General features: G+C 33.6%; 2 protein-coding genes across 5 annotated transcripts in view; one reads left to right on the top strand and one right to left on the bottom strand.

Moving 5' to 3' along the window:
* The window catches only part of LOC129941214 (beta-1,4-glucuronyltransferase 1), a 292,248-nt gene that overhangs the window by 125,876 nt on the left and 144,003 nt on the right, over positions 1-22,369 (top strand). The gene's annotated exons all lie outside the window — the stretch shown is intronic.
* Positions 16,346-18,048, bottom strand: LOC129941215 (probable cytochrome P450 6a21). Its single transcript, XM_056049792.1, has 2 exons — positions 16,914-18,048; positions 16,346-16,853 (listed from the first exon to the last, which is right to left on the bottom strand). The coding sequence occupies exons 1-2, from the start codon at positions 18,013-18,015 to the stop codon at positions 16,435-16,437; spliced, it is 1,521 nt and encodes a 506-aa protein (XP_055905767.1). The 5' UTR covers positions 18,016-18,048; the 3' UTR covers positions 16,346-16,434.

Raw genomic sequence — 22,369 nt, 5'->3', positions numbered from 1 at the left:
GCATTTTCAGCGATTCGGCCTTTATTTTTTCAATCGGAAAAACGCTCTCTTTTAATGGGTCACTTCAACTTTGGAAACAGGAAAAAATCACGTGGAGCCATATCTATTGAATATGGAGGTTGGAGCATGACAACGGTATAGTTTTTGGCCAACAAATTACGAACAATGAACGACAAGTAAGCAGGTGCGTTATCGTGGTGCAAAAGCCATGAATTGTTTTTTCATAAATCTGAGCGCTTTTTTTCGGATTGCTTCACGCAAGCGTCGCATAACTTCAAGGCAATACTCCTTATTAACCGTACAACCTTGTGCTAAGAACTCTTGATGCACTATGCTATTATAATCGAAGAAAACAGTAGGCAAAACCTTCACATTTGATCGAACTTAACGTACTTTTTTTGTTGGTGACGTTGGATGCTTCCAAGTGGATGATTGTGCTTTGGTCATAACCGCACACAGATGTTTCATCACCAGTTAAGACCCTTTCAAGCAAACTTGGATCGTCGTTGGCGTCATACAACAGCTCTTGAACGATATTCATGCAATTGTTTTTCTGGTCAAACATTGTTTAAACAAGCAAAAATCCCCGAGCTCATAAAAACACACACAGACAAAGTAAACAGTGAATAAAGCTGAAAATGCATCATACTTTAGGGACATGTATACCAACACAATACAAAACAAATTTGACCTTCTTGTATTCTAGTACAAATTTCCAAAGAACACATGTCTGACTTCAATGAATTTTTAAAAATAATGTTTTGAATGTTTCTTGCTATTTTGTTTAAATTTTGTCGTTAATGATTGACTTTGCTATACTGTTCTCGAATAGAGAGACATGACTGTAAACAGAATACGTTTATTTTATCTTCATTTAAATTAATCTCGCTCACTCAGCCCCTTGTCCGGATTCAGAACAGTTGAGGTGTGTAAAGTGTAACTGTATCGTTTCGTAAGTGTTTCCTGCTGACAGGATTTTCATTCTTAACTAAGTTCGCACTCTTGGCCTCTTAAATGCGGTACAAGGTGTATCATCTACAAATACAATACAATATTCAACAACCTATATCTTCATTTGTATATTTTTGAACATTTTTCCTTTTTGTTATTTTTTGTTGTCTTTCTTTCTTGCTTTTGCTTTATTCAAAGGACGACGTTTTGGATTGAAAGTGCACAAAGCATACCAGGTACACGAAGGTACCGTTTGTTGCTGTGCTTGTATTTGCGCGAGAGCGTGCAAAATGTGTTTTTTAGCCTTGACCAAGATTCAATATGCTTCTTAATTGGTAACTGGTCTGACAATGATGGTAGAGGAAAATGTAAAATAAGAAAAAATAGTTTAAAAAAATATCCTTGAATGTGCAGAATTTTTCATTATTATTGCAACTCAGAGATAGAGATATAGAGAAGTCGTAGAAAACAAATAATATTTAACAAAGAATTCGCTTTAAGAACTAAGTATCTCTAACTGGCGCGAAAATTTTTGATTTTAAAGAACAATTTTACAAACATCCACCCAATGAGAAGGGAATCTAATTATGGGCAAGTAAATTCTGACCCAAAAACCTACAAAATTTCTTCTTTCATTTAAAACCAGAGAATCAACAAAAAAAAAATAGGAAGAAGGAAAAGGAAATAACCCTTTATATACTCGCCAGCATGCTGTACTAACCTAAAATCCTTCCTTCTATTCCGGTTTAAAAAATTTACATTTCAAAATCCTTCATAGCTCCTTCATGCCACACGTGTTGTAGGCACTCGTATATGCAGTGCACTCGTAAGTATTGTCAACCACTTACAAAAAACCCTACTCGAAAATAGGTTAAAAACTTAGGAACCAGAGCTTAGTGCCTGCCTATACCTATACCTATAATACTCAAGAAAATTCTTTGAAGCTTCTGAAGTACATATGTTAAAATTAAGCTTACTTTTTTCAAGTTTGTAATTCGTCAGCCGAAGAAAAGTCATCCACACACCCATTTTTGTTTCAAATATTATTTCGAAGAAGTCGAAAGTACACCTTTTTTTGTTTTCTTTTTGTTTCTTGTTATTACATTATAGAGTACCTACACCTTAGAAAGGAAATATATGTAAATGCTTTTGGTCCCGTATTTATGTACTTGTATGTACCTGGCCCAAACACTTCTAAAACTGAAGACTTCTGTCATTAAGTCTTTGAAAAATGAAAAATGAAAACTACAAAAACAAGAGTAAAATCCTGCTTACTTCACACAAAATAAATGAAACATATGGTTGAAGAAGAAGATGAAGAAGAAGAAGAAAAAGGAGCAGAAAAAAAAGAAACTGTAATTGTAAAACTGCTTAGGAGAAAATAAAAATAATAAAAAGTCAGCAGAAAAAAGGTATAGGTAGGTATACTTGACAAATCCTGTGAGTAGAGTGTATCTTCCAGGAAATACATACATTTACACGTTGCAGGGAAACAGGAAGGTGAATTTATAACACTTTGAACTGGGTTATAAAATTTTTGGAAAATTGTGAAGTTTTTCAGTGAAGTATGTTTAAAATTGTCAAGGATACAAACATTTTAAACTCACTTTCTGATAATTGAAATTGTTGTTTAATATTTCATTTCTCGTGAGAAATTAAAGTTTAGTGTATTCAAACTCACAATTTTTCCAAAAACTAAAAACTAGAAGACTGTGAATAAAAAAATACTTGTTCATTTATTTTTTAAATAACTCAATTAAAGAATAGGTCGAATACTTACTGTATGCGTGAGATGCTCATTTTAGTTAACTGTGGCGTATGAGTGATTTTGTATTTTATTTTAAATTTGTATGGAATGTTTCTTACGAACTTTTTTCAAATTATAATTATAATACTTTAGGTTCTACAGGGTACCTACGTCAGAGAAAAAGGATGGATTTTAAGTAATCGTATTGAAATATTCATTTTACTTAGGGAAACGAATGCGGCGGGCGTTTTTTTTTATCAAAATCTTAAAACTATTATAAAGCTAGACAAAAATTCTTAAAAAACTAGCGTACATTTCAAAAACTTAAAAAACTATCATACTGGCCCTATACGGGTAAAGTAAATCCATTATCTTATAACTGCCTTTCAGCCTAAGAACAATTGTAACACTACATAACAATAACTTAATCTAAAACCAAGAAAATAAAAAAAAAAGCTTGGTACGTCTATCATTATTTTAACCTAATCCTTAAACTTATGTAATCCGGCCAAGACCAAACGCCCTAGACAACTTTAAATGTCATTCTCAATTTGAAGCCATCAAAATTGGTTCTCCTGCCTCACCCCATCTCTTCGGTCTCTATCAGTAACAGTCCTACTGAACCGAAGGTACTCAGTTCCGTCCAGTGCGAGGACGTCTCGACTGCAATGGAGTCGCCTATCTACAGTTTTACGGCTGACGTGGTAGATGAGCAGAACCGCCTCCCTATCCTGTATCAGCCCTCGATTGTCTAAATAGAGCAAAGCTTCGAGCGCAATTTTTCCACTTAAACATGCACTTTCGTAGTAATAATTGTTGGGTTAGTAAGCTCCAAAAATTAAGCTGTTAGTCGACAACATCGCTCTAGCAATGTGCCTCTACCAATCTTCAGAAAGAAATAATCTATTTTGTTTATGTTGGCTCTGTTGTATAGAAACAGGTTGGAATAGTAATGTTTGTACGTCACAGACATTGTCTCTCAAACACCCAAATCTTTTCCATTTGAGATGGGGCAACGTTGAACCATACCGGTCACCCATAGGCAATCATCAGCCGGAGGGCCATGTAGCAAATAACTTTCACCTTGCTGTCAAGACGGTTGCTAAGAAACAACCGTTTTCTCAGGGAAAAGGTTCCTCTAGCTCTGGCTAGAGCGGCACTCATATGTCTGTCGAAATGCAAATACTGATCCAACCGGATGACAAGGTATTTAGTTTACTACATTTTTATTCGTCAGTTGCTATCGATTTTTTCCAGTTCTTTCCCGTATCCCTTGAGGTTCTTTACAGCGGAGTCCTAAACAGAATATTTTCGCATCTCTGAAAGTTGATTTTGACCCTTCAGTCATTGCAATATTGCTGAATCTTGTCAAAGTCACTCTGCAAAAGTGTCTTGATAGCTTCAATTTTTGGGGCCGTTTTGTACGTAATTAGGTCGTCGGCGTACGCTATTGTCTGAATCAGACTTGCTATTAGATCACTAGTGCAAATGCTGAACAAGATCGGTGAGTTAACCGCCCCGTTAACCGTTGAAGACCATTTTTAATATCAAAGATTTTGGTAAATATGTAAATAGCAGGTACCCGCCTGTGCCACCTTAATTTAAAAAAAAAAAAATAATTTTCGCGGGTACTGCCTCTTGCAAGGAATTGACAAATCCTACAAGAGTAATTCTTGTCATAAAAAAAGGGCTTTCTTAAACCTTCCATTCCTGACAACAGTACTCACACACAGGAATGGTTGAGAGTTGTAAGTCACTAGGCGCTGGTTCACAACGGATTGTTGCGCCACACCCTTTGGTTTTTTTTATTTTGGTAAATGTTACATTACCAATTTTAACAATAAACTGTCTACCATGAAGCATGTCATAAAGCATATACAACAGTGGTTTACTTATGCGAAGTCTGTTTAACTTTAGTTACAGACCCTCTAACCATACGGTTTCGAAGGTCTTCTCAACCAGACAAGCACCCGTACACTGGCTTTGTGATTTGTTCCACTGCATATCAGAAACAATCTTAAATGCTGCATGAATAGTGTCATGTAGCGGCGGGCGTTATAGAGGAAAGATGCACAATTTTAATATAATTTTAATAGTACAAAGATCCACAATAGAGGACTGGTCTGCCAAAGAGCTCGCATTTGGAGTAGAGTGCTTTTTTTTCTCAGACGGTTAAATTTCACTAGACTCGATTATGTATGAAAACAAATGAGGTTCATTTTTACCTGATCAGTGGCAATGCCATTGTTACTGATGTGTGGAGAACTTTTACCGTTTGCGCTGCTAGAACGCCATCGGTCCTTATTTTTTTTGACGAAACGACAAATACAGCAGGAATCTGTTAAATGAGTTTGTGAAGCTAGAATTGCATTGAAAAACGAAACTAAGATGCAACGTTTCATACCTCCGCAGAAATCATGGATTGCTTACGCAAAATGTTTGGCAACAAATTTGTTTCGCATATTGCAGAAATCGTATTACATTGACGATCTTTTGATTTAATTTAGTGTGCATTTTTTGTTTTAGTGGGGCTATTTGAAGTGCAACGTGTGTTTAATTAAACCCCCGGACTTGGAAAAGCTGAAAATTCAACATTTCAAAGGTTATGTGAAGGAAATTCTACCGAAATGTTGTCTTGCGTTTAAGTTAACGGATAGAAAATCAGGACCGGACCGTCATGTAAATGACGTTACTTTTAAAACTAAAAAGTTTTCGAAATATGCATATGTGCGTACCAAACAAATTGTCTTGTTTTTCTGGATCAATTGAAATTGAGTAATGATTTTTTAAAACCTTTCCATTTCTCTGATGCACACTGTATTTGCGACTGTATTTTTTCGAAAAATGTCGATAGATCTTAGTTTCCTTTATTATGATCAATTCTTTGATAACTAACTGCACTTGTTTCGTAATTGTGTGCCGTTGCATCGTCTTGTTAAAAAGCGCAACACCATACTGTTACATTTTTGAGACATTTTTTAACTATCATTTTTAATTTTTCAAGCCTCAAATGCGAACAATTCGGTTTTTGAACGAAGTATTTGAGATAATATAAGACAAATGGGCTTCAACTGACTGGCTTCAGTTGTTGTGTTAACTGAACCTAAGAAACTAAGTCTTTATGCAAAATACGGTGCAATGTCATTTGGACTATGCCTAATTTCAAATTTCGATGAGAAATCGACAAATCAAAGGTTTGGTCGACACTACTGGCTTCTGCACCAATGTTCTTATTTATTCTTAACTGAAACACATAGCTTCATTTCGATTCTTCTTTCACTTCTAACTTGTTCCAAAAGCTTAAACTTTTCCAAAAATGTCTCTGTTATGATTAAAAAAGTTGATTGCCCTATTAAAGCGTTGCATTTTTAGTTATGGCTTACTTGTTAAATGTCAAAAGATGCTAGCTTCTAAAGTGACAACAGCTCAAATAGTCATAGTTATTTAAAACAAAATTTCTTATTGGAAAACCTATGAAAACTTGAAAACTGGTCAAATGCCTTAAGTTACATCTGCTCAAATTGTCAGTTATTCAAAATTAAATTAAACATCTTGAAAACCTTTATTTGTTACGTATCCTCTCATGAGTCAACTTTAGTTCATTACTTGATTCACAGCTTGGATTAAACGACATGTTAGTTATTAAAAATGCCTGCATTGGCTTGTGAAATTCCAAAATTATACACGCAAATAAAATATTTCTCAATTTTTTGTTAAAAATTTGTAAATCAATAACAAGAGCCTTGAGGTTAAGCTCTAAAATCTAACCTATAAAAAAAGAACTGCACAAAATAACTGTCAACAGAATTAAAGGCCTCTAAGCTAGTTTATTTTTTCTTGTGATGAAAGTCTATTGCACTGGCATTAAGGGGCTTGGTGGTGACATATTCTGGAGAATAAGATCCTCAAAATGAAAATAAAACAACTTCAACTAAAACTGAAACTGGACAGTTCTAACTTATTTAAAGGTCTTTTTTTTGGCTTTTGGTTAGTTTTTTCTTTACTGCAAAAGACTTCTCTATATGTAAAGCTAACAGATGCCCCAAAATTGAATTCATGCCAACACAATTATATTCTGTTGTGTTTGTGCTTTAAGGAGTTCTCGTCCTAGAATTTTGAACAAGTTCGTTTTCTACATGGAGATAATATTTCTATGTATGGCTACTGAACACCAAGTGTGCTTTTCTCACACATTTTCACAATGGGAAAAAGAAGAGGAACCTCCAGGATAACCTGCTCAAATTGGCAACGTAGATACAACGTTTTTATTTCCTGGTTTTAAGGGTTGTGTGGATGATGACTTTTTATTTTGTTTTTCTTTTTTTTTAGCTGAGGATGCACAATATTTGTATTTCTTCATGTTTTCCTTAATTGAAAATAGCATCTGTGTAGAAGGAGGGAAGTTTTTTTTCGGGGAACGAGAGAGAAAGTATTAAAAAAATAAAAAAACAAAAGATTGTGTTGCATGAAACAGGTTGAATTTTTTTTTTCACAATATAAAAAGGGTTTAGGCTGTGCTTAGGAGCTTTATACTCTCAGTTTTTCCATTCCAACTATATAGATTCCATCTTGGAAAAAGCAAAGTGGATCGAGAGTGAGGATTAAGTTAAGAGTTAGAGTTTAAGTTTGCATAGATTTACGACTTGCCTATGGAATTTGTATTAGCATGAATAAGTTCTTTGTAGGAAATACATTTTGGACTAGCTGCAATACTCTGAACATAAAGAGAGCCCAAGGACATAATGTTTAACAGTTTATGTTAATTTTGGTTTTCAAAGGATTCTCATATAATCCCGAAAAAAAGTAATTATTTCCATTTAAAAGAAATCACTATTTAAAGTTTCGAATTTAAGGGTTCACAGATTGAAATAGAAAAACAAACAACAAAACACGCTTCACACAACTTTTTGAATGCATTTTAAGTGACATTTTTATACACACAAGAGTAGAACAAAACATCCTCCTTTAAAAAAATTAAAATTTGTATTAATGTGTAACATCTTTTTTCAGAAGCCAGGGCTTGGCGTCAAAGAATTTCGGGGCTGGATCATTGATGTCTATTTGCCAACTAAGTCGTTTGACTTTTATTCTGTTGATCAGATCTCTGTCGTAGTACAGCCTATACAAGTCATCGTTGCATCTTTTCCTCCACTCTCCACTCCTCACCCTCCTTATGCTGGCGGAACGAAACATCACCCCAAAAATGTTTTTGTCAAGGAATCTTGCCTTAACAAGGCTCAAGTCCAGGGCCATATATGAGAACGGATATTAAGAGTGTCTGAAAGAGGGTGACTTTAATTGCTCGAGAAAGGACTTTACTCCTTAATTCCTTCGAAGTCTAAAGAAGCAGCGACTTTCAAGACTTATTATCCGTTGTGATTTCGGCGATAATAGTCTGAATGTATAGCGATGCTTGGTCCATAACTGTCTCAAAGTTATAGCTGCTCGTGGTGACGTTTTGTGCAAGAAGTCGTCGTTCAACTCCTTCGCTTCCGTTGCTATGCTCAAAAACTCTCTACTGATAATACGTTTTGGTCTTCTAATTATGTCAAAATCATCCTCGTTTCTGAGAAATTGGACAGACCTTTGAAAAATTGAGCCTCTTGTGTTGACAATTTAATTATGCACAATTTATTTCAGAGCGATGTTGAAGAAGTCGCATGACCGTGCATCGACCGTGAGATAATTTCTGTCCTTAACAAAGCAGCGTGTATTCTCTATCTTCTCTTAGAAAAAGATTCAAAGGGAACCAAAACTAGGCATTGGCCTTTAAAGTTCTTTTATATAGATGCTGTCATAAGTGATCTTGAAACCCGTGAACAGTTCCTAAGCTATTGTTAAAATCTGCCTTAATGTGAATATTTAATCTCAATGGTGGACTTTCGTTGTCTGAACCCACACTAATATGGACCTATCAGGTTCTTGACAAATGGCTTCAGATGTTCACATATAGGCGAAGTTCAGGAAATTGAGGTCACTGTAGTTGGCGCAGTTTAAATGGTCTTCCTTTCTGTGAAAACGAAACTATGCACAAGTTACAATGCAGAATCCTTCGAAAGTTTAAAGTGAATGTGTTAACTTTTCGCTGTTGTCTGAATTTTATTCTGTTTTTGATGTTCTCTAGAGTGACTGTGTCAACCGAAATGATAAAATTGATTTTTGTTTACCATGATCACATTCAAGTCATTTACATTGGCTGACAAGACAAAAGCTGTTTCAAGGATTTTCAAAATTTACTAACTTCTCGAACACAAAATTAATATTATTTCATCCAAGACTTCTTATCACCTTTTGTCAAAATTGTTCATTTTCCAAATCGCTCAAATGTTTTATGTTTCATCGGGTGACAACTCTTGCAATCTCTCCGATGATGTCACTTGGCATTGAAATTGAACATTTTCAAGGATAACAAAATGAAAGGACATTTTATGATTATTTGTTTTGCACTTTCCCTTCCCTTAAATTTCACAATGTTTTCATATTCCTGATACCTCAAACGGTCTTTCCCTCTCATTCGACCTAAAAAAAGCTAAAAAAAAAAATGTCAAAGCATCGCAAATGACCGGCAAAAATGATGTTGTATCGTTATTTCTTGAAAGCAAAAGGATATTTTCTTCCTTTTCGTTCTGTGCTGTTTATGCACCACAAAGTCATCCAAAAATGAATTGGTTCTCCTCTACTTTTTTGTGATTGTATAGTTCATTGAAATAGAAAAAAAGGTTTCTTGGGCCACTACACACACAAGTAAAAAGAAAGTGAAACGGAAGTCTATAAATATTGCTAAACTATCACCCACATCATATACATACGTATAGTCTTCCGTTATGGATGGCATAAGGATCAAAAGTTCCTATGCATGCTTGCCCAGGGGTCTTATTTTTTTTTATTTTTTAAACGTTTTTATGCCGTACTAATGGGAAGGATAGTAGACGTATAAAATTCTAATGGACGATTTGGTGATGGCAAACGAAATCCAAATCGGAAATCACACTGCAAGGACGATTCGATTTGGAAGAGGTCGTCATCATCGTCCGTCGTTAATCAACCATATAAAGAGACTCTGAAGATAGGTACACTTAGAGAAATTTTTAATCTCATAGGACTTTGTGAAGATTTGCTCCAGACAGTTCGTAGTTGAAGCCAGGATTCGCAGACGGCAATATGAGCGCTATCAATCGTTGTAGACTCCGAAGTTAAGGAATTCCCTGAACTTATATGTGAAAGAAAAGTGTATTTTTGACACTTGTTTCTGAAATTCCAATTTTTGGTTTGAGGTATGATGAGATTCGTTTTGAGATAAGTTTCAAGAGAGTACTTTCTTTTCTTTCTCAACTTCTTAACTGCTTTAAAACTATACTAGAAAATATGATCGTCATACGAAGACATTAGATTTTAACTTATCTCGAAAGGTATCATAAGATCTCCCTCAATCGTGGTCATTACTTTATTCGAGGTTCCTCAGGGCAGTTATTTAGGACCACTTCTTTTAATTAAAACTAATGATCGTGTATATCACTTTATGTCACCTCTAGTATGGCATTTTATTTGTGCACTAAGACTTCTTGGAGACATGTTGAAAATGTATCTTAGTTGGGTCTTGAGAGTTAATTTGTGCCACTCTTTTTACCTTTTTGAATCAATACATTTTTTTTTAGTGTAAGAATAACTTATCAAAAAGTTGAATTTAAGGTGGTGGTACTTCCTGTTGTCCTTTTGGGTTAAATTTTCATTTATTTTTTAAAAGCGGCATAGAAGTACAGAAAGGGTTTGAGAAAATCTATTTCATATTCATTGCAAGATTGAGATCATACAATGTGCCATTTGCAGAGACAATTATTATTGGGATCATGAATTATGTGCTTGGGCTATTTTTTATGGGCTTCCTTTGCCACTACCTACGATGAAGATGTCGCCGCCACCGACGCCGCCGGTAGAGGACGCTTTATTTCATATTTATAGGTTTTAGATTCTTTTTTCTTTTCTTAGCTAACATTCAGATATATTCTGTCCCGAATGATTGTTTATTGAACATTGATTTGAATTTATAGGAATTTAATTGTTTGGGTATAGATTATGAGATTTTTGGTTTTATGGGAGGATGGCCCTTGAATGGAGAGATGATGCGGTAAACAAAAATATGTAATATTCATAAAAGAATTTATGTATATTTTTTCATTGTTTCTGTAATATGCATTGCAGACAACATAAGTGGGGTGGTGCGGTGGCGGGGGTGGATGGTTGTTGCGGAATTAAACTGATTGCGCAATATGAATATGAATAATAATATTGAAGTTTATAACAACCGCAATGTTACGTGTATATTTTTATGAGGGTTTTTGTTGTTGTTCGGTTAGCTTTGGTTTTTATCAATGTAAGCTTTTATTTTTATAGGTTATTGTTGAGTAGGAAGGTTGTAGGTACAAACATCGTGTATGATGTGGGAGCGAGGAGGAAGGGAATATTGAAATTGCATTTTGCGAGGTCAAACATAAAAAAGATATGACTAAATATAAGCCGCCTCTGGCTTATGCATATAGTATCTCGTTAAATTTGGAGTAGATAATGAAAATACCTGAAATAAACAAAGTCTGGAAAAATAAATTTGAATTCATATTAAAAAACATAAAAAAGAATATAATATGATCACAGTTATATACGTAAAAGGGATCTTAAATTTAATGTTTTAAATATTTTTTTTATTACTTAAAATCCGTATTTTAAGCTAGGAGCAAAAAGAACTTTACTTTTGTTTTCTATTTTGAGTACAGATGGCAAAAAAAATATTTCCGGGAATCTCTGTTAAATTTTGTGTTAACAGTTTTAGAGTCCTCCTGTATCACATTTTGATTTCAATCACATGAAATACTATAATTCAAAACTCGGCTAGATGTGCAATTAGCATATCTGAACCGAATTCAGTATTTGTATATTTTTATTTAAAACCAGAAGAGCATAATTTAGAATTGTCCCAAATCCCGAAACCTTGTGACATCCAAAAATGGGTGACATCCAATGCGGGTTACTTTGGTTTTAAACAATGGAAATCCCATTCCCAATTGTGGATGGTTTTAGATAAATGATGCTTTACTGGATCCCTCGCATTTGCTCATGTATTAAAAAAATGTTGACCCGTTTTCGATATATCAAATTTTGAAAAAAAAAATTATATTTTTAAGAATTCAAAACAAAAATTTTGAAATTTTGTATCATTAAATATTATTAAGACAATATAAGAGCTGTACATATGAACACATTTTTATATTGGTTCATGAGTTCCTGAGAATATTTAAGATTAGGGGGTATTCTTCTGAAGCACTACAAAAATATATTTTGTATTGAATGAATATAAAGTACAAATGTTTTAATATAAAAGATTTACGAGCATGGGCCAGAAGCGGTTTGACAATTATATCTAAAATTATTACATTTAAATTTACATTTACACATTTTAAACACAGCAAGAAAATTGAAAATAAAAAAAGTGTAGAGTATTTTAACATTAAATATAATTTTGAGAGTTAACATAGACATATTTTAACAAAACATCATTAGAGTTAAGGACCTTATTTTAAACAGATCTAATTAAAATTTATAGAAACTAATATAAATATATTGCAAAAGTTAAACTTAAAAAAAAATAAAAATAAATAAACGAGTGTATTTAAATTTAAAAGATTGACGAATTAATCGATTAAAGAGTAATTTAGTTTAGCTAAAACCAAAAATTAGATTGATTCTAAAAGAGATTTAAATAAGTATTTCTGTAAGCGATAGATTCAGTAACAAATTGGATAACAACTTTCCAACCATACTCACCATTTAGAATTGAGTAACTCTCTTCTGTAGAAAGAAAGCTTCGTATAAACGTCGAATTTCTTGGAGTATTGGTTATCTTGCTAGGAAGTGATAAACGTTTTCGATTTGTTTAAGGTTGCAAAGATTACAATTGTGATTTATATCAATCCTATGAAGTCTGTAATTTAGCAGTAGCATTTTAGTTTGGTTCTTAAATATTAAACTCATCTCGTTTACTGTTAATTCAAACAAACAATGATTCAGTTTGCTGTGAATCGATCTTGACATGGACTCTTTAGAACGGTTCAGAGAATTTTGAAATATTTTTCGTCAATTGCTTAGATGCAGTCATAGAATTTATCCTTCCATGACCCAAAGTAATTTAAGGCTAAATTCAATGTCGTATTATATTTATCAGCCAATTCTTGACAATCTTTGAACGGCGTGTAATAACGCTGAAGTGCAATCATGAATACTTTTCTTTGAAGATTATTATCACATCTCTTAAAAACTTTGGCAATATAGTCCGTATTTGCTTAAGGATTTTTTAAGAAATTTGGAGGTAGTCCAGATTCGACATATATTGCATAGTTAGGAATGTTCAAAGGGACCTTAAATACACGTTTGAAGAAATATCTCTGGATAACTTCAAAGTCTTCACATACTTCGTTACCATACACTTCATTAGCATAACAGAGTGAACTTTTAATGGTTGCATCAAATACTTTGAATTTTACCATCAGTTCGATACATTTGTTATTATAAAAACTTAACCAAATGCAGTTAATGGCTTATTTCGCAACTAATGTTTTATCTTTTGTATGAGGTCCGATGTTTAAATTTTGTGTTATTGTAAAACCTAAGTATTTAAATTTTTTAACTACCTCTATTCTTTCACCATTAAAGTTCCAAGAACGGTCATTTCTGACATTATGATTATGAATCTAAAAACCACAATATTAGTCTTTGAAGTATTTATGTGAACATCCCAAGAGTTACAATACTGCTTTAATTTTTAATTTGTAGTTGTAGAGTTACCGGATTATCAGTAAGAATGACAAGGTCGTCCGCATATAAAAGCACCTTAAAAGGCAAATCACCATAATATACACCCCCTGGAACACTGCCTTCAATGTCGTTAAAGTTAGAGTGAGAAGAGCAAAGGACTCCAAATGCAACCTTGCGGGACACCCACTTCTGTCTTAAATTGCTGCGAAGAGATTTTACCATTAGAAGCTACCGCTGTTGTATTTAAAAGAAGTTTCTCGTATATTCTTAAAAATTTTTGTTGACAATCCAACACCTGCTAGTTTGAAAAGTAATAGTTTTCTGTTTATACGAGTAGTATCAAAGGTAGATTTAAAATTTACAAAAAAAGCATAAAGATTAGTTGTCTTATCCAAAAAAAGTTAGCGACATTAGTTCGAGTAAAAATTTGATCAACTGTAGAGAGGTTAGCTCGAAACCCAGCCTGAAAACAACTTATTTTGTTGTTTGTTTTAACCCAAGGTACGAGTCTACAGTTTTCGTAATGAATTGAGAACAGAGATACCTCTGTAGTTTTTGGGGAGACTAGGATGACTCTTTGAAATTCATTGGTATTTCTTCGTTGTTGAACACTCGGTTAAGTATGAACAATATATGTTCTAAAAATTGTGAGCTGGCATTTTTCAAAAACTCGGTTGGGATGCCATCTTAGCCCGAAGCCTTATTGTTTTTCATTTTTTCTAAGGCAAAAAGTAACTCTGGCATTAAGAACGAAGTGTCTAGTTTTTCGATATAAATAAAAGGTAACCCAAAACGTATGAAAGATTGGTTAGGATCTACTTTTGTAAGTCGATACTGATTGGAAAAACCATTCGATCTGTTTCTGTTACCTAAAATTAGTACATTTTTCCAGAATTCCATAGCATCCCTGCATTGAATCATATTAAGAGCTATTTTTTGCACACATTGTTGTTTTTCATAGAGGCATGGGTTTTTATAAGTATTATTCGCCCGCAGATAATGATATTTCAAGGCTGAGTTGATAGTTTTCCTAAAGAGTTTCAACCATTCAAAAGATATTTCTCTGCTTTTTCTACAGGCATAATCTTACCAGCTGCGTGTAGAAAATGCCTCTGTTTACTGAGTAGGTGACAATAATAATAGACTTATTTGATTCATCGATTGTATTCTCAAACGATGGGGAAAGTTCGATTTAATGTTGATTCAGATTTTGCTTATAAATATCATATTTTTTATTAATCCAGCGCAATTTTGAATAACTGGTATCGATTTGTTCTTGAAAATTAATTAGTTGGGTTTTAAACTAACAAAAGACACAAATGGGAAGATATAATAAATAGTTAGCAGGGATAACGTTGAAATATTTTACAATATCAAGCCAGTCACCTTAGGCTATTTTTAATTCCACATAAAAATTCCCCCACTAGCGCGACCTTGATTATTATTTCTTATTGCTGGAATCTATTTAAGATTAAAACCCTCAATGTAAACAAGCCAATTAAAAGACAACATTTTAAGATAAAATTTAATAAAAATATATCGATTTATTTCAGAGAAAATGCGAATTTTCGATTATTTAATAAAAAATGTGTATGTGGTCTACTGTTATTTTTGATCTTAATAAAAATGAAAAACAAACAAAACGCCTAAGGCGAATCTGCTCAAAACCTTAATTTTCAAGAATGAACTAAATCGACCCTACGCTTTGGGCTGTAGAGGCAAGGACGGACACGTTCGGAGTTGGGGGACCTACTTTTTTCAACTTGCTAACCCCCTTAATTTCATGTTTGATTAAGAGCTCGATTTCTTTAAATAATTCTTTAACACAGGTAAAAATGGGTCAACAAATCCTTTTGAATACCATTAAAATAATTTGTGAAATACCCAAAATTCAAAGAAAAAAAAATAAATGAAGAATTTTCAAAATTAAACCATTTCTCCATTGGAAATCAGTCATGTTATGGATTTTTAAATTTTGTCCAGTTTATTTGAAGGTTTATGTTTTAAAGATCTCCGTATTCTCAGAAATATAAAGCAAATGTATGGTTTTTCCTTTTTTGATGTTACTATCTTCATAATTAAATAAGTTTGAATTCGAAATCTGTGACGATTCAAAAGATATAGTAAAAGAAAAAAGTATCCCGAACATGTAGGAGTACGTTGAGAAATGTCAAACTTTTTAATTGGAGAAATCGGTCCGATTACAATAACTTCCTGATGGAAGTTCTATAAAATCCAAAAAAATTGAGTTCTAAACGGATTACTCAACGGCTCTAAAATGCCATAATGCTAGAATAATAATAATGAACGTATTTTCAATTTGAGTTTAATTTCCAAAGTTATTGGCAAGCTTTGTTTCTAAACTATAAACCAAATTTGTGTAACCCTTGATGATTAATTTTTTTTAATTCGATTTCTCAGATATCCTTTACCAGACAATCTAGATAAAAAACAGTACTAAATTAAGTATTGCACAAATTTCAATATTGTGCTATGTCCGCATGTCTTTAGAGTTCCTTACTTTTCAAATAAAAGTGTACATTTTCCAGATTTACCTGAAATTGCCACACGTCTTGTGTAGATATACAGCTCCAAATAAAATTTAATACGCATTTAACTTTTTAGCGAAAAAATATAATTTTAATTTTGGAGTAGCTTATAAATTACTCAATATTTTTAAAAAAAATTGCTAAATATTAAAATTGTAAGCACTTCACAACAGGTTGTTCAAAATGTTCCGCTTCTTTTTGTTTCTCTTCTCCTCACATTGATAACCTTTAAACACAATTAAACTTCTACCGTGCTTATAGGAATTATTCTAAAAAAATGTCGAACATTTCCGAATATATGTTTTTTTAAATTTTCTATATTTATATATTTGTCTTAATAATTATGTACAAAATTGCCTTATATGGTATGTAATAGAAATGCTACTAAACCTTCTCAACTTTCACACGAATACCATGAGGAGTGACCAAAAGAATCTGTGCTGGATCAAATTGCAAATCTTTTGGTGTTTCTTCACAGACACTAAATTTGAAATTTTTGATCAAAAGCGCCAAACCAATCGATGCTAACATTCTGCCAAATTTCAGACCAATACAATTTCGAGGCCCTTCACCGAATGGTAAATAGGCTAATGCCTCACGTTTAGCCTTTTCTTCGGGACTAAAACGTTCCGGGTCGAATTTGGTAGGGTTAGGATAAATATCCGGATTTGAGTGAATTGCTTCGATGGGAATGAAAATCAATGTTCCCTTGTCGATTTTATATTTCTTATCAGCACTTGCATAATAATCCGTATTGGCAATACGTTGTAGGGTGGGAACAACTGTATACATACGAAGAGTTTCTACAAAAAAGAGAACAGATTAGAAATATGTCCTTTGGTGTTGAGAACTCAAGACCTTACCATCGAAAACTTGATCCAAATAGTGCATCTCTTTCAGACTTTCGTAAGTCAATTCACCATTGTGCTTTTCCAAAACTTCATCGATGGTTGTCCTCAATTTCTCCTGGACATCGGTGTTGCGAGCAAGGGCATATATAGCATACGACATAGTCGCTGAAGATGTCTCGAACCCAGCTATCCAAAACAAGAAGGCCTGCGCCGCAACTTCTTCCATTGTCAAGCCAGTACTTATCTGCTGTCCATCCTCAGTAACAAAAGACTTGTTATTTTTCACATCGATCAAAATGGACATAAAGTCATTTTTCTGAATATTATTTTGCTCTCGGTATTCCACAGTCCTTCGAACAGCTTGCAAGAAAAAGTCCTCAACATCTTTCCGAATCAAACGTAGCTTTAATTTTCTCGCCAATTTCGGGCAACTTTGCATGAATCCCATGATCACTGAATGATAAGTTGGTTCTTCGAACACTATCCGCCCGTACTTTCGGAACTGGGCATTTGGATCTGCCAAACTGTTGCACTCGATTCCAAAGGCACATGTTGCAATGACGTCGGTGGTAAACCTGGCATTAAGGTCCTTAACTTCTATTATTTCACTACCATCAGCGCCATCAATGATCTCACTTAAAGTCTCCACAAATCGATGACCAACATCAATCACTCCTGGAAACATGGTTTTTATCTTGTTGGCGGTAAATGTAGGCGAAAGTTTGTGCCGCATCTGGCGCCATTGTTTCTCCTCCAAGGCAAATAGATTCGCCGATAGCGGATCATCGATTTCATTGTAGAAAAAACCACGTTCAACGAACTTATTAAAATCTTTGATTAACACATCCTTTATAAAATCCAAATCTAATGCGACAATTGCTGGTGTCATGAAGTAATAAAGTCCACAAAACGGTCCAGTTCCTATGAACTTGTTGTAGAGTTTCTTAATCGCATCACTTTGGTGGAGATGTTCTTGGATATTGCCCAAAAACCAAGCTGGTTTATCGTGAGGTATTTGTCGTTGTTTCCAATAACTCATCCGATACCGAATGAAGACAAACACCAACGACACTATTGTACCGATACCGCAAAGAACCGTGATTAGAAGTGACATTCTCTCGAGAAATTGTATTCAAATGAAAAGAATTTTTCTGAGCTGAATGGTTTTATATAAAGAAGAATCAACAGATCTGTGAGCTTTTCATGTGTTATCGAAAATTTTAAGAGAATGGTGAAATTATATTAGACAGATAGAGAGCAACTCGTCGTACATAATATGATTGCTTATCTCTTCCAAATTAAATAATTACCTATTAATTGAATTATGCTTCTTCCACATCCACTGTCGAATGAATCTTTTGAGTTGAAGACATTGATAACCCGCTGACAAAACTTGGCCGAAGTGATTAACACGATTTAGTTGAACAGTGGGAAGGAATTACTGGCGTGTGCGGGTACATTTGTTAAGATCTTCTGATGATTTTTTTTTTAAATGGAAGAGAAGACTATCGTTAGAAAAGAGATTCAATGTTTTGTTTTGGAATCAGTGGAAATTTATGAGTCCCATTGTGAACCTTTATTTGAACTTGGACAAATTTGGACGATAATATTTAACATTTTTGGTTTTTTATCAATATCATAAATACTCTTTGTAGATTAAGCATGAGAAAAACATCGGCCATAAATTCTAACACTCGTATTTTGTTGTTGAAAATAGAATTAAAAAGCATTTGCGGCAATTTTTAGAAGGCAAAAACTGTGTAAGAAAAGAGGTTGCAGACTTTTCTACAATTTTAATAAAGTCTTAAATTTGATTAAAAGTAGGATTTAGTTATTTCTAATTAATCTATAGAGTTTTCGAATAAGAGGTTTCACTTTTTAACTGACGTCAATTTTCCTTATTCTATTTTCGGCTACAGCAGTTTCAGAAACTTATTTTACAAGCTTTTCGCAGAGCAGGTATCTACAACAACTGCTAGGCCCAAAAAATTCTTCTCAAACGAAAAGAAGACGTTTTAGACAAAGATATTGCTAATGCTTTGAAAAAATGGAAACCCTCTTACATTTGCGCTAAAGAATGCATTCAAAATATTGGTTAAGGCTGATTTATCCAAAAAAACAATATCAAGCTATCACGAATGTTGAGAAAGAATGATAAAGTTATAAAAGCAAAGAAAGACTGCTATCCAGATGCAGAAACAATAACCATTACAGATTGATTGACAGAGGTTATACTCTGAAAGGCCTTCTGAGTCACACTGCAAAAGTCATAATAGAATCACATTGGGAAGAGATCGGAAGAAATCGGAGTACAAAATAGCCACCAGCATCGACTTAATAAACAGAATTTTTTTTCTTCGAACCCTCATTTGTCAAACTTTCGTTCTTTAGAAAAAAACAACTAAAATTTAACTTAAGCAAAGAAGTGCTACTGTTATTGATCTTATATACTTAATTAATTATTAAAGAAAACACAATGAATTATCTTTTGGTTACTACTTTTAATTTGTCGTTGTTTAGTACAAATATCACATTTGTGCGGTGATTGATAAGCAACTGATGGTGTGTCAAGATTTAAATTAAAAATAAACCCCTGTATCTATACTGAAGAGTTTTGTTTTTTTCTTATTTTGGTTGAACGCGCTTATCTCAGGGACTACTATGCCAATCTGAAACATCTTTCAGTGTAAGATATTGAAACAGACTGTTGAACACCTCAAAAACAGTTCTATAAAAAGACCGTGACTTCATATTTCCTCTTTTAAGGTTGGATCCATAAAAAATATTGTGTGCTTACCCAAGTTCACTAACAAGCTGATAGAATTAAAATCTTAACCTTTAATCAATACCCAATTATAAAAAAATCTTCTTATTGTTGATTGATTGGGTGTTTTTTGCCTTTTGGTACAACCGTTTCCTTAATCTCATGATAAGTAATCCAAGACCTAATTAATTCCTCAACAGTGTGTATATTTTTCTTATTAAATTTATATTCTTTAGTTGTTGCTATACATTATGTAGGTTTAGCTGTGGTTATACCTATGACTATAAATACTAAGCTCTGTCTACATCTATAAAGACATAAAATACTCTCTGTACTTAATTAGCTCAATTAGCAGAAATTTCACTTTTGAATAAACCAACTTGAGAGCCTTAGGCTCTGAAACAACATCGATAGATCCTATTTTGCACCATGTAGAAGATGTACCTATACATTTTAGCCATGCATACAAAACAAAGATCCTGGAATTATAATTCCCCCTTTCTTAATTGAAACCACAGCAAAGCTCAATAGATATCAATTCTCAATTATCTATCTATGCAGCATACAGCACGCCAAACAACACAAGTCTATAATTGGCAAGGTGATGGGATGACAAAGAGGGTTGGTTGCAACGCCCTACAGAACCAATAGGTATATAGTATGGCTTTTGGAACATCTCCATCTGTGTTGTGGTGTACGTCTTTATGTATCTAAGTTCCTCAGCCATTCAATTTGAAATTGACACGAATTGGTATCAGTTAGAGTTGTTCGATCTGTGTTCTTCCTATAATCCAGTGAAATTAAGTCGAATCAGCGCTGGTCAGCTTGAATCTAGATCTGGAGCTAGACAAAGCGTTTATTTTGTGAAAATGGCAACAAAAAGGGATTATGATCCAGATAATTAGGATAGAAGTGAATTTTGAAAATTAAAATTAGTTTATTCGTTAAAAGCAGTGTATTCTCGCTCTTTGCAAAGCTTGCAAACCAAAAAGCAGAAAGTACCTCCTTTAGAATCGATACCTTTCTCCCATGGTTGTAATCTCTGTTTCAAATGAGACTCACAATGCAAATGGATGTAATTTAATCCATCGGAACAGCGAAAGAAACCAAACCCTGAGGAACTAGTAGCCTGCATTTTATATCTAGGTAAAGAATGATTCTATGCAAAGGGATTTGCTTTCAAAGTGCTAGAATCAGCATTTGTAATAGTAGTATAGATTAGTGTTGCCACTCTCAAAGTGACTTTTGAAAAGCATGCACGCTAGAAAGATTTTTTGATATTTTTAAAGACGAAATTTAGTAATTGACGTTACTAATGTTTTTAAGGAATTGATTCTTCTCTTTTATCTTTCAGCAATACAAATTTTTTCGATTGAGATTTGACAGCTCATTTCTGTTAAGTTCCTTTTATTAAACTTAGCCACAGAAATTGATTTGTATATCTATAAATAAATAAATTAGGTGGGGCAACAATCCGTAGAGAACCAGGGCCTAGTGACTTAAAACTCTCAACCATTCCTGTGTGCGAGTACTTGCAGGGATGGAGGAGACCTATAGTTTAAATGCCGAATCCGAGCGGCTAATTTCAGAAAGCTTTTTTTCATGAATCACTCTTGGAGAATTTGGCAATTCCTCGCAGAAGCAGAACCCGTTAATAAAACTTTAGGTGGCACAGGCAGGGATCAAACCCAAGACCTCTCGCATGATAGTCCAACGCGACGGGCACTACAATCTCATATCTAATTTACACAATTTCAGAAATTCTAAATTAGAGTGCCCTCAAAGAACTTATTACTTCTTTATTTCTCATAAATTAAAATGTTTAAACATTTATTTTTAATAAATACAAATCTATAAAGTGTCAACTCTGATAATGCTGAATCCATACCCAACAGAGATTTGCTGGATTTTTTAAATTTATAAATATGTATGAATAGAAACATCCCAAAGGGTTACAAATATCAAATCGATATTGCTTTGTTAAAGATAAGATGTAAATTCAAAGAGCCAGGTGTATTAATTCTCAAAACCAAATATTGCATTGAAGCAGGTTTCTTTGAAGCAGGGTATATGTAGGTAAGAAAAACGGAAGGTTTTAAGATTATAGACGAATCATTGAAGGTAAAGGATTTGTATAGATATTAGATATACATGCATAGACAATAGTACATCAAAGATAGGAATGGAGCTTTTTGAAGGATGTGTCTTCGAATAAATTTCTGACTCCCTCCCTAGAGGTTATTTTGTGTAGGTAATAGATTTAAATTTTTTAATACAAATTTTGAGTAATTATTTTGTAGTCAATAATGTATGGGAATTGATATCTTTCAAAGGGTGCAGTTTTGGAAATTTCGAAAATATGAGACTATCGGTCTCGAATCAAAAAGAGAATGTTAACACATTCTTTCTCAGTAATGATGTCATACTGTTAATACTTTTATATCTCTAAGGCAGGTAAACTAAGGATTGCCTCAAGGCTTTGTCCTCCATTTGTCTCTTAAAAGTTTTGTATAAGTGGCTTTTAGCTAAAATAGATTTTTAAGAGTCGTAACTGATGGTGTCTTGAGAAGCTCCGAAGAACGAGGAAAAATGTTCATTGATATTAGCAGGCACGGGAAGTCTTCCTTCAAGATTAAGAACTTTCTAGTGATACTGAAATAAGCCGTGATTTTTGGGATTCCATTCATAGTACAGTGAGAAGTTT

This window comes from Eupeodes corollae, chromosome 1 (assembly GCF_945859685.1).
Source record: "Eupeodes corollae chromosome 1, idEupCoro1.1, whole genome shotgun sequence".
In the NCBI taxonomy this organism is placed as follows: Eukaryota; Metazoa; Arthropoda; class Insecta; order Diptera; family Syrphidae; genus Eupeodes; species Eupeodes corollae.
Note: the sequence above shows the minus strand (reverse complement) of the source record. Positions and strands in the feature narration are given on the sequence as shown.